At 45.4% G+C, this 12,384-nt stretch overlaps 1 protein-coding gene and 1 pseudogene across 1 annotated transcript; one reads left to right on the top strand and one right to left on the bottom strand.

The window, feature by feature from the left end:
- Positions 1-1,539: 1,539 nt before the first annotated feature.
- Positions 1,540-4,262, top strand: LOC136497753 (uncharacterized). The gene has a single exon (XM_066493597.1). It carries the CDS (start codon positions 2,653-2,655, stop codon positions 3,064-3,066), a length of 414 nt encoding a protein of 137 aa, XP_066349694.1. The 5' UTR covers positions 1,540-2,652; the 3' UTR covers positions 3,067-4,262.
- A 115-nt stretch (positions 4,263-4,377) lies between these two features.
- On the bottom strand, positions 4,378-6,645 carry LOC136497752 (pentatricopeptide repeat-containing protein At5g13770, chloroplastic-like; annotated as a pseudogene).
- Positions 6,646-12,384: the final 5,739 nt, after the last annotated feature.

Below are 12,384 nucleotides of genomic sequence, written 5' to 3'. Positions count from 1 at the left end.
CCATAAGAATACCAATATTAATATCATGAAATAAATAAATTCAGAGTATTACAAAGTTACTTAAAGTCTTCCAGAAATAATAAAACATAAATGTCTCATTTACTAATCAGTGGAAGTCCATTATGCACAGATCACTACTAATCAATTGGGGAACACGTAGGCCAAACACTCTTAGAAGTCCTTTAGGAACTCAACAACAACCTCCATCTTCAATCGCACAAAAAAAAACACTCCATTTTCTGAGCAACATTAAATTATATGGAACCAAATTGTAGATGGAAATAGAAAGTGTGAGCACGTGTTGTAGTCTGCAAGTTTGGAAAAAAATATGACGTAACACCATAAACAAGGATAAGTTGTTTGCTGGCCGTGTGGAAGCAATTTTAGTCATAAAATGTCTTTAGCACATTATATTAAATGTGTATGTAATTCCTAACTATAAGGATCAGATGACTTTAAGAGGAGGGTTTAAATTGCAGCTCTAAAAAATTTGAACAACAAACCTCAGCCTATTAAAGCTACTACACCCCCTAGGCACGAACTAGCCCTAGAACAACTACTAAAGCAAACTAAAGAAGATCCCCAGGGCCATCGCACTAAGTTGTGTCCAGTTAGAACACACTATCAAAGAGTCCTTATTGGGAATTTGCAAGAAAGAAACCATCACTAAGACAAAATCGAGTCTAGCAAAAAACTCACACAATGTCTTAAGCACATAAAAAAAGATAAGCAATGGAAGTAAAATTCTTCAAATAAAGAGGCGGACAAGCGATAATCAGATTTTTCCCATGGTATTAAGTAGTTGCCATTACCCTCTAGTCCATACTGGAGCACTCGGTCTCTTTAGTCAGAGAGGCTCAAGTGGAGTACTCATTCTCCACTTCAGATTGGCGGGTCTCATACTAAGGATCCTTCCAACAAATAACTCACCTGATAAGGTCACATAGTCCTCCACCAGGCCGTCTAGGAGCCGACAAACTCTAAGAGTAACTAGCATTCACTCTTTGGTTGATCAAGCTTTAAGGCAAGAGGACAAAGATGCACATAAGTCACAAGCATTCTTCTTGACTTGAAATGTCCTCAAACCCTTCACTAAGTCTTCAAATATGCGTATACCTGTCTGGCACGCGCACGCACACAATTTTTTTTAATTAAATTCTTCATAAAAGATTTTTTATAGTATATTCATTTGGATTTATATACATCAATATGTTTTATTTTGAAAAAGTGGTTTCACTTATAACAAAGCTAATGCGAACTCTAATTTAGGCCCCGTTTGGCCGGGCTCCCGTGGGCTCCGGCTCCTACACTGTAGCCGGGTGTCGGCCACCTAGGAGCCGACAGGTACCTACAGGAGCTGGAGCCGCGGAGCCAGAAAAACGAGCTTCTTCGGCTCCGGTGGTGTCAGTGAGAGAGGAAAGGATGAGAGAGAAAAACGGCTCCGGTGAACAGTAGCCGGGTGTCGGCCGCTCAGGAGCCGACAGGCCGGAGCCGGAGCCGCCGGAGCCTGACCAAACGGGCCTTAGAGAGGAGGGATCATATGTATGGAATACTAGATCGACAATAGATATAACAATATATTATGATATATTATCAACCATGCTCTAATTGTTTTGATCAAACGAGATAGTCTATCACATTTCTTTGCATTCCTTGAGGGCAAAACTTTCATGCGCATAACATAAGTAGTTCACTATTTAATTTATTTTGATTTGAGACAACACATAACATCTATTTGAATAAAATCTCAGTAGGGGACAACCCCTCCCATTCTCTAAAAAAAAAAATCTACTCTCTCCATTCCAAATTCTAAGTTATTTTAACCTTTTTATATAGCTTTTGCTATATACTAAATATACACTTTTTTAAGATAATGAAACAAGGTTCCAGCTTCTACTCTCTGAGGAGAAAGTACACGGCTGTTCAATACAAATCAAGCACATAAGCTCCAACTCCACAAGAGTTCAAACTGCAACTAAAGAAAGGAGGAGAAAAAAAAAGCTACACCATTGGTTGGAATGCATGCCTTTAAGAGGAAAATGCGGAACAAAGGCGAGTGAAGCTCTGCCTTTTCTTCAGAGGAATTTAGAGTAGCGAATGACCGTGGGTAACTCCATCCTTGTTTCCGCACACGAATTTCGGTCCGTCAACTGTTTTTTTTCGCATGAAAAAACATGTGATTCGAAATATCGGCAGCTCGTCCGATCGACCAGGCAAGAACTTTCTAGTGTTCTTTCTGCAGATAACACCATGTTACACTTCAATTCCACTGCATACCCACGTTTGCTTCAAGCTTCAACACTGTCGTCATCAGAACAATGGTCATCGACGCCTATAAGTAAGTTTCATGGGAACAAGTTATTTATCCAAAAAAAAAGTGTCTCTCAAAATGTTTGATCACGCTACAAAAATAAATCTATTGATTCTTCAGTCTCCAAAGCAAGCAGCAAGAAATGGGGTGATTCCTTAACTTTGAGCTAAGAAAGCATGGAATGCCCAGCTTCTCTGCCTACCTCATACCCTTCGATGGCCATGACTCAAGGTTGGGCAGACCTGCCGGACGACCTGCTGGACATGGTCGCGAAGAGGACGCCCGCCATCAAAGGACTACGTCCGCCTCCGGGCGGTGTGCAAATCATGGCGTCGTAGCTGATGCTCCCGTACGACCCCCGCGGCGAGAGCTGCACCCGGGCGTTCCTGGACGTCTCTGATGGGACCGTGCACGAGTTTGATCTGCCGGAGACCAGAGGCAAGCGATGCTGCGGCTCGTCGCACGGGTGGTTCATCCTGGAGCGGTGGCCTGACGTGTGGCTGCTCAATCCGGCCACACGGGTGTGCATCCAGCTCCCGCCCCTGACGTGCCGTGGCGAGACGTGGCAGTGCACTCGCTTCATGCAGAGTGGTGCTAGGGAGAGGTGGGCGGACTGCGCCTACCGCGCCCTGCGCCGCCCGCTGTCGGAGCCGGAGGTGCGCAGGGTGGCCTTGTCGTCGGACCCGTCCGTCGACGGCGACACTGCACCGTCATGGTCCTTCTCGCCTCCGATGAGGCTGTGTTCTGCAAACTAACGGCGGAAATGTCGTGGACGACCCTCGCTTTCGCGTCGGGAGCGTTCAGCGCCATCGACGTGACGTACCAGTACGGGGTGTTCCACCTCGCCAGCCACTACGGGCGCGTCGCGGCGTTCGATCTCATCTCACCGCTACGCGAGATGCCCATGTGCCGGGACGCGGTCCACGCCCTCGCGCACACGTGGTACGGCCAGTGCCTCGTCCATCGGCACGGTGGCGAGTTGCTGATGGCGGCGTGGAGCGGGGGCGGCCGTGGACGGAGGCAGGCGATGGCGTCGGTGAAGATGTGGTGGTCTTGTCCTCCCCGGACGGCGGTGGCCTGGCTTTCGGCACGGCGACGTGCATGTTTTGACGAATCGGCCATGTTTTTTTGACAAGCGCTAGGAGTTCTTCGGCAATCTGCTCAGCCAAGGCAACTGAGACATGAAGATAAATGTTGGTTGGAGCAGGGCAAAGTGCTGCCGCCTGCCGGAGTCCCGATCACCGCCTCACCGGCTCTTGGATTACTACTTACTAGCAGCTGCTACTAGAATTTAGGATTATTTTTTATGGTTGGGTTCTTGTTCTCCATAATCATACACCATTCAGGAATTTCTCAGCTGCTAGGGCCTACTTGAGTTTGATTGGACTTAATTGGACATGAACAAGTTCATCAAGAGTTCAAATGGATTTGGGACTGCTCACCACTTGTTCATCACCTTCTCTTTCGCCAAAAGTTGTTGGAATTTGGTCCATATAACTCTAGAAGAAGACATACCTTTTCCAGAAGCTTTGCAAGCTATCAGAAATCAGTCCCACCCAAAGTTCTTTATGATGGTGGCAATCCTGTTGTCTTGTGCCATTTAGAATGCGAGGAATGATCTAATTTTCAGCAACATTCAAACCAACTTGCATTCTGTGAAAGAGACCTTCAGAAAAGAGATGAAGTTGCTCACTCTGAGGGCAAAGGCTAAACACTCAGCTCTCTTTGACCTATGGATCCAGAATCTGTTATAGTCCTCTTTTGTACTTGTATTTTCTTCCTCTCTTTTTGGGTCTCTTGAAGTGTTGTTGTTGTTTTTTTAATTTAGTAAACTTGTAACTTGTAAGTTTGGTTTTTAATAAATCCCTGTAGGGGCTTTGGCCCCTCCAGTTTCGTCAAAACATTCATCATCGCTAGACAGAGAGAACAGAGAAGCGATGCTTCTTATTCTTGGTAGTGAAAGCTGCTGGCAAGTAGCAGCAGGAAGAGGAGCTACTCTGAGTAGTAGATATGACATTCATGAGATAAAACATGTGAATGTTCTATAGAGTATCGGCACTTAAATAGGAGCAGTACCAAAGTAATATGATTTTTTTTTCATTATAGATACAAAGTTACATTTGCCCAAAGTGGCTATGGTACAACAGTTTCAGTAAATCTGACATGCAGAGCTACTGAACAAGGTAATCTGTTCAAGAATTTCGGAATCAGATCATTACTGGTACAAAGTTGGCATCCCTTAAAATACATTTACATCGCTATTCACCTGAGCTACTGAATGTCGGAAATGTGCAGCAATAGCATACAAGCTTCGGAAGAGAGCAGTGAGGCAAGCAAATATTTACCTTTGGTTTTTTTATGTTTCCATTTACAGAGCAATACTTTTTCAGGCGCCCGATATTACTTGGGTGCTGAATATGCACAGCAAGAACTCCTGGCACCTGGCATCAAGTTTTCTCCTTCATGAAGGTGAAGTTACTCTGGAGCCACTTGACATGAACCTCCAGTCCCGGCATCCCGGAGGCTTCTCAGGACGCTCATGTACAGCCTCCGGTCCAGCTTTGTCCCGTTCATGTCCTTGAGCAGCTCGATGAGCTCGTTGAACCGGCTGCTCTTGGAGAGCACCCCAACCATGAGGCCAGCCATGACCTTGTCCACCTTCCCTCCGGTCTCCCTGTACTCGTGGTACAGCTCCATGCACCGGTTCAGCTCCCCCGCCCGGTTGTTCGCGAGGATGATGGCCGTGTAGCTGATCCGGTCAGGCCGGACCTTGCGCCGCATCATCTCCTTCCAGATCTTCTCGGCCTGCTTCGAGTTCCCCAGCCTGCCGTGCATGTCGAGCAGGGCGTTGTACACGAAGACGTTGGGCTCGCACCCGTTCTGCTTCATCAGGGCCAGCAGCCTCATGGCCTCCGACGCTCTCCTGATCTTGCCATACATCGAGATCATGTTGCCATAGGCGACCACACACTTGTCGAAGCCTCGCTCGACCATCTCTGAGAAGACGGCCTCTGCTCTGTCGCTGCGCCCAAGCCGGCAGTACACGTTGATGACTGATGCGTAGGTGACCTGGCCAGGCTCACACCCTATGGAGACCAGCTTGTCATATGCTCTGATGGCTGGTTTCAGGCCTCTCCTCTTCACGAAGCCACTGATGATAGTACAGAGGATGCAGTCCGTGACCCTCAGGCCGATCTTCCTCATGTCCTTCGCGACCTCTATTGTCGACTCAACCAGACCAGCCTCGGCGTGCATGATGGTCAACTTCAAGAACATGTCGGGGTCTCCGAGCATCTTGCTGTGCCACGCTTCGTGGTACAGGTTCTCCACCGCCGCCTTTTCTCGAGCGTCTGCCAAGGCGCCGATGATGGAGGAGTAGATGGCGGCGTCGGGCGAGAGCCCATCCGCTTCCATCTCGCGCAGGCACCGCAGAGCATCCAGGGCTCTGCCGGCCTTTCCCAGCGCGTCGCAGACGATGGCATACGTCTCCACGCAGGTGTCGGAGGGGTACCACTTGTGGGACCTGTACAGCTTCAACAGCGAGGCCACCATGTCCGGCTCGCCCAGCGCGCCGCACGCCGCCATCACGGCGCGGTAGGCGTCGGCGTTGAGCGGCAGGCGAGCCACCCTCGCCCGCCCGTACAGCAGAACCGTGCTCGAGTACATGTGCAGCCTGTTGTACGCCTGCATGGCCGCGCTGAAGGCCATGGCAGCGGCGGCTCCCTTCTTGGCTCCGACGGCTCCGACGGCTCCGAGCACGGCGTCGGCGAGACCGAACCTCCTCGCCCTGATGCAGCAGGCGACGAGGCGCGCGCACGTCCGCTTCTCCGGGAGCACGCCGTAGGCCCTGAAGTCCTCGACCAGCAGCTCCAGCGAGCCCCACTGCTTGTCCCTGAGCAGCTGCAGGGTCAGCGCGTTGGCCGTCTTCTTCTCCAGCCGGAACTCCGGCTGCAGCAGCGCCCTCCTGTAGCCCTCAAAGGCCAGCTGCTCGGTCTGCGGGTTGCCAGCAGAGGCCTCGGATGAACTTGTTGGATATCCCCAGCTTCGGGGCGGCGTCCGGCAGCGGCGACACCGGCGTCGCCGGCACGGCCTCGAACTCATCGGCGAGGCAGGTTCTTGGTGGGCTCGAGGAGAGGAGCACAAGGACCTGGAGCAGTGGAGCACGAAGGACCGCCTGATCGTGCACGGGGAGGCGTGGGATTGCGGCGGCGTTCTTCGCGACGGATGGAGAGGCGGAATCGGGGGCCAATCTGAGTAGCATTTGGCCATCACTCTGGAGGAGGAAGAACTAGAGGCTGGGAGCGGAAGAACCACTGTGTTTACGCCCGGGGCACCTTATCTCTGCTGGCCCCTCTTGGTTGAAACGTTCTTTTATGCTTATGCATGGGTAGGGTGTGGCCACGTGGGTTCAGACAGAAAGCTCAGGAGAGCCACTGGAAATTCAAAAGCATTTTGTTACGTGGAGTCGCAGTTACCCTGCAAGTGGAAGCAGCACGGTTTTTGGGCGAAATACGGTGAAAAATCGCCTGCCTCATTTGGATTCTGGAGACGCTCGCTCGATCCGCGTAGCTCGAGTAAAATCCTTAGCTCGAGCACGGAGGACAGCCACCAGTAAACAAACTTGTGACGCCACAGAGCAAGCAGGGGAAAAGATCTGAACTGTTAGGAGGCGAAATTGGACTGAAAGACATTAGAAAGCAACCAACAGCTTTGTCTTCGTATACCAAACTATCACCCGTGGGCCGTGGTGCTGGCTGCTGCACTTTTGAGGAAAACCAACTTCTTTCGAGAGCCATAGGTCAGTGGTCCGGCAATGTTGTGGTTACCTACCAACCAAAAGAAAAGGTGGAAACATAATAAGCTTGTTCGCTTAATCGTAAACGATCGTAAATTTTGAGTCAGAACAATATTTTTTTCTCACACTAAACCAGCCAGCAGTAATAATCCATGATCGTATACGGTCGTTTCAGCACCAGCCGAACAGGCTAAATATCCAGAAGCAGACGGAATTCAGCTTTGTAATATGACCACATAATATCCAAAAAAAAATCAGGTTACATAATAATATCTTTACAGTTTTTCAGGCCTGTTTCAAGGGCTAGGCTCTGGCTACTGTAGCACCAATGCGGAGGATGCGTCGGAGCCTCCGAACACTGGCTCCTCCTAGCTCCTCCCATTCCCAGTTCAAAATTGCCAGAGCCTGGAGCTGCTGCAATGGCTACTACAGGACTGTACAGTGATGCACAATGATATGCGTAGACGGAGCCAGAGCCCTCCGGAGCGAAACCAAACAAGGCCTAAGGCTTCATAAGCGCCGTGTGCATATAAATAGCAAAAAGCAATTACATAAAAGCAAATATCATGTGATCTGCATTGCAGCTAGATTAGAGGACTTCACTGCTTTCACCTTTTGTGTATTACCGAATGAACTCGCGCAATTCACAATTGTGTGGTAGAGGTTCCTCTACAGTTAGTCCCAGGACACGATGCAGCATGTTATGCAAGAAAAAAAAATATCTTTGCAGTTTTCAGGCCTAGGGTGTTGTATTTTTATCCTCGAGAAAACTGTGGCTATGATTCTTAAATGTATCTCAATTAACAACCAAGGTCTAATAGAGGTTAATGGTAAAAAGGAGACAATATGACACAAAGGGATACAAACTAAGTGAAATGATAAGTTGTGGTATAGCACAGTCGAGGACAACGAGTGAGTATAAAAATTCTTATGATCTTCTCTATTAAAATGTGACAAAACTTAATTTAGCACTTCACGACATTATACTGTGTAACAATGGAATGAGATGAGAATGGTGTTAGACAAGACTAATGGGAACATGGTGGAATGCATAGGTTGGGCTGCATTGCCACCACCTGTCGGCTACCACTATGATCTATGGGGCAAGATGCAATCCTAGGTAAAAAAAGTTTAAACACCACGTTTTTACACTATTGAGTAATAATCCCACACTAGAACTAGAACATTCGAAGCAAACAGGGTCTATGCTAGAAAAAAAGATTGAATAAATTAAACTAAGAGCTCGCCGAACTAAGGTCTAAAACAAAAGGTAATAAAACTAGGATGATGTAGATTTCAAAAGATAAAATTGATTCAAAGGCAAATAGTGAAAATAAATCTATTGAAGCTCAAAGTTTTACCAAGAAAAGGATATACAAGCGTTATACCATACTTCGAACACTCTTTGAGAACCAAGTTGAACTCACTCTAACTCCCAACTAAACTATTCTAACTACTACTAAGTAAAGTGGAGACCTTGTAGCTAAATCCTCGTTTGTGTGTCTTAAGAAATGGTGCTACACTCCTATTTACAGTAGGAGAGCCCACAAGGGTGAGGGGACTTTGCCATGTCTGTCGACCATGGGATACGTCACCTTAGCTCCCCAATGCTCTAGATTGTCTCCTGATGTTGGTTGAAAGTTAAGGAGGTCGGTGACGGTGGATTGGACACCAAGGTGGGGTCGGTCGACCCTATGCATTGTCGAACTACCTCCATAGTGCTCCCCTGCCCCTAGCCATCCATTTTTGTTGTGTGCAGAGATGGACGCCTTGGATGATCTCATGGACATTGGTTGGACAAGTCTGTGTTTCTTTGCATGTGGTTGTGGATTCATGAATCCAAGTGACGATCATCTCGTCCTTCGGAAATGAACGACGTTGATCGAACACATATGATAGCTCATGTGTGTGTTTTCTCGTGTTGAACTTGGATTGAGCAGGAAAGCAACTGTTAAGAAACCTTGTACTAAAAAGACTCCCTACTTTAATACTCCAAGTGTACCTTCATTTAGATTGTTTCATGATGAAGATGACTTGGGAAATTTTGTTGAAGATGCTAAAATGAGGCGTCCTGTTGGTACGGTGTTTGGTACAACTTGTCCCAATGATGGAGTGAATTATGTGATTCCACGTGTTGTATCCAATGATATGCATCAAGAAGCCAATTATGTGGTATATGTTTTTGCCATTTCTATTCTTTCCATGCTAAATCATCATATTTGTATATAGATTTTTTACTTATTTACTTTGTGTTGTTGGAGCTCACAACAACTTGTACCTCAGTTCTCAAATCAGAATCATGATGCCATTATATGCCATGGAGGTGTCCCTATAAATGTATGTTTCACTTTACTTATTGTTGTGTTTGTCTTTTCTACCAACACCTGATTTACTTGCAATTTTGATGCGTTTGTCCTGTTGTTTCTACTAGCACCTGATTTACTTGCAATTTTGATAGGTTTAATCTGTGACCATATTGAAAATGTAAGCTTCTTTAACAGAATATATTGTGTCCTATTTTCTTTAACAAATATGATAATATTTTGATTAGGACCGTATCCATACGGTGTCTTTACCTTGGACTGATTGTGAGACTCTGAAGCTTCAAATTCTGCTATTCCTATTACTGCTATCAGTCTTTCTAGAGAACACCATGAAATTGTAACTTGGACTTTCTAATTTTATCGTTTTGAACAATTGTTTTTTATCATTTCATGGAGAACAATGTTGAACTGAAACTAGAAAGCTGCTGGGGGATTATAGAGATGATAGGCCCATATCGCTACATTAATGTATAGGAAACAAGTTCCAGAAACAAATTTTAACAAATTCCTCAAAGGAAACACAATAACAAAATCAACACCACAGATTAAAAAAAAGAAAACCATGTACCCAGGGCTTCAGTCTGGTTGGAGGACAACAGCTGTAAGTTTTAATCTTGCTTTCACTGCTACTCTCATGAACTCGTCGTCGGTAGGGTTTTCTTTGGCGGCAGCTAAAACCAAGTTGTTGCTGACGTTAACTGCTCCACCCTCTCAACGTCAATATCATCAATTTCTTCCTACCACATGTCAAAAGAGGATCAATTAAGAATTCAGAAAGAAATGACAGATTCTGCTTGGCCCGACACCTCTTGCAAGACCTCTTCCATGGCATCTAGATGTTTCAGTAGTTGGTGGGAGTTCTTTCTCTATAAAAAGTAATGATCTATCAAATGACTCTGACTCCTTGTCTAATGAAGATGGTGATAAAGGTTTTTAGTACTCTTCCAGGTGCAAAACTAGCAGTTCATCGTTCCAAGAGGCTTGTGGTCCCGAGTAAATAGAAGTGTAGTTCTTATATCACTCCTCGTTCGAAGATAAAAGTATCCAATCTCGATGCTGAAGTGTATGATATTGTATAGAGGATGTCAGAAAGTGAATGTTCAGAGTAAGTTTGAAATGCATTATGCAAACTGTTATCCCATAGAAAACACGCCAAGGATTCTTACAAGCATTATTTCTACTCAAAAGTTGGTGTAAGTATCATTTTTTATCAATTATATATAGTAACTATATCAAATAATATTAACCAATCTGTTTTTGTTGGCAAATAGTGAAGATAAATCTATTGAAGCTCAAAGTCTTACAAAGAAAAGGATATACAAGGTGTTATACTAGACTCCGAACACTCTTTGTGAAACTGAGGCAAGCTCAACTCACTCTATCTCCCAACTAAACTATTCTAACTACTAGTAAGTAAAGTGGAGAGTTTGAAACTAAATTTTCCTTTGTGTGTCTTAAGAAATGGTGCTACACTCCTATTTATAGTGACGTAGGAGAGCACAGTACATCCCTAAATTATATATGGAAAAATCTGAAATAAAAATACATAATATTCTATCTAGATTCTTCCATCTTCTTATTCCCAATGGCATCCCTTGAACGCCGAAGCCAAAGTGCAGTCCTTATGTCAAATCCATCGACCAACTCCAAAACATTAGACATGCCGCAAGATCCAACATTTCGGAACCAGTTCAAAACGCATCTGTCGATGAAAGAATATCAACAGTTGCATCGTCAGGAGCAGCATAGGATGCAGATTCATCACCTTCCAATCTTGAATTCCTCTCCACAACCAACGACGATAAGATCGATAACCCGGAGTAGCTGTCATCGTTCGGGACGCCTAGAAGCACCTCTCTCCTTGCAGATAATGGCCACAGCTTGGCCGCCTGCCGATGAAAGCGAAGACTGCAACGATGATCTCGTCGTCGCAATCATCGAAGTCTTCGCAGGAAACATAATCCCGATGGAAAATCATCTGATTTCGCTGGAAGATTTTATTTTGACTGAACCCTAAGCAACTGGAAAAAAACTCTAGGAAATTAAAGAGATAGGTCCTCTCCCCTTATTGTCCCCGGCAGACGCGCCAGACATGTCTATGTTTCTTTGCATGCCGTTGTGGATTCATGAATCAAGTGACGATCATCTCGTCCTTTGGAAATGAACAATGCTGATCGAACACATATGATATCTCATGAGCGTGTTTTCTCGTGCTGAACTTGGACTGAGCTTGTTTGGGCTCGGGGCACAGCCACCCGATCCAAGAAGGGTTGGCTGACCCCCTCCCCCATGTAACCTGTTTCTGCATTATTTTCATCGTGTACATCGCTACGTACAAATACTCTCCACGTGCATGTGAGAGCCTTATTAGTTGTAAATAAAATAAATAAATTTGCACATAAGTTTTGGTGTATTCGCTATTTATTCCGATCACTTGATGACCGAATCTTTGCAATAGTGACCACCAACACACTTGATGATTCTAGAGAGCTGAAAAGTCTCGATGCACTTATACGGAAGTAGCATATAAAACAGTTTAACTGAAAATTAAATATAATAACATTTTGAGAAAAATAATATTAAAATTGGCCCTGCTTACTTCTCTTATAATCCATCTTTTTAGCATGCTTTTTTCAGCAGGAACAGTATTTTCTCTCACCACAAATTAGTCAGAACAGTGTTTCAGCTTGTTTTTTCAGCGAAGCGAACGGGGTCATTATAAATGATATGATGCTAAATGCAAACAAAGTATGATGTGCTTGGTTTTTAGCATCTACCTAAAATTTACAATTTTTTTAAAAAAATCCCTAGATCCTTCATTTTTGGAAAACAAAAGAAAATAGCGTTGTAAGCTTAAAATAACGGTTGGCAATTGAGTCCAACACGGTCACATAAGAAACATGGTGTGCAAGTTTAAAAAAACGGCACTCCTAGCGCCCGAACGTCCGGATGGA

Source organism: Miscanthus floridulus, chromosome 12, assembly GCF_019320115.1.
Source record: "Miscanthus floridulus cultivar M001 chromosome 12, ASM1932011v1, whole genome shotgun sequence".
In the NCBI taxonomy this organism is placed as follows: domain Eukaryota; kingdom Viridiplantae; phylum Streptophyta; class Magnoliopsida; order Poales; family Poaceae; genus Miscanthus; species Miscanthus floridulus.
Note: the sequence above shows the minus strand (reverse complement) of the source record. Positions and strands in the feature narration are given on the sequence as shown.

Bases quoted from the DNA above. Each gene is read 5' to 3' on its own strand.
- LOC136497753 (XM_066493597.1), top strand. From the start codon at position 2,653: ATGCTCCCGTACGACCCCCGCGGCGAGAGCTGCACCCGGGCGTTCCTG.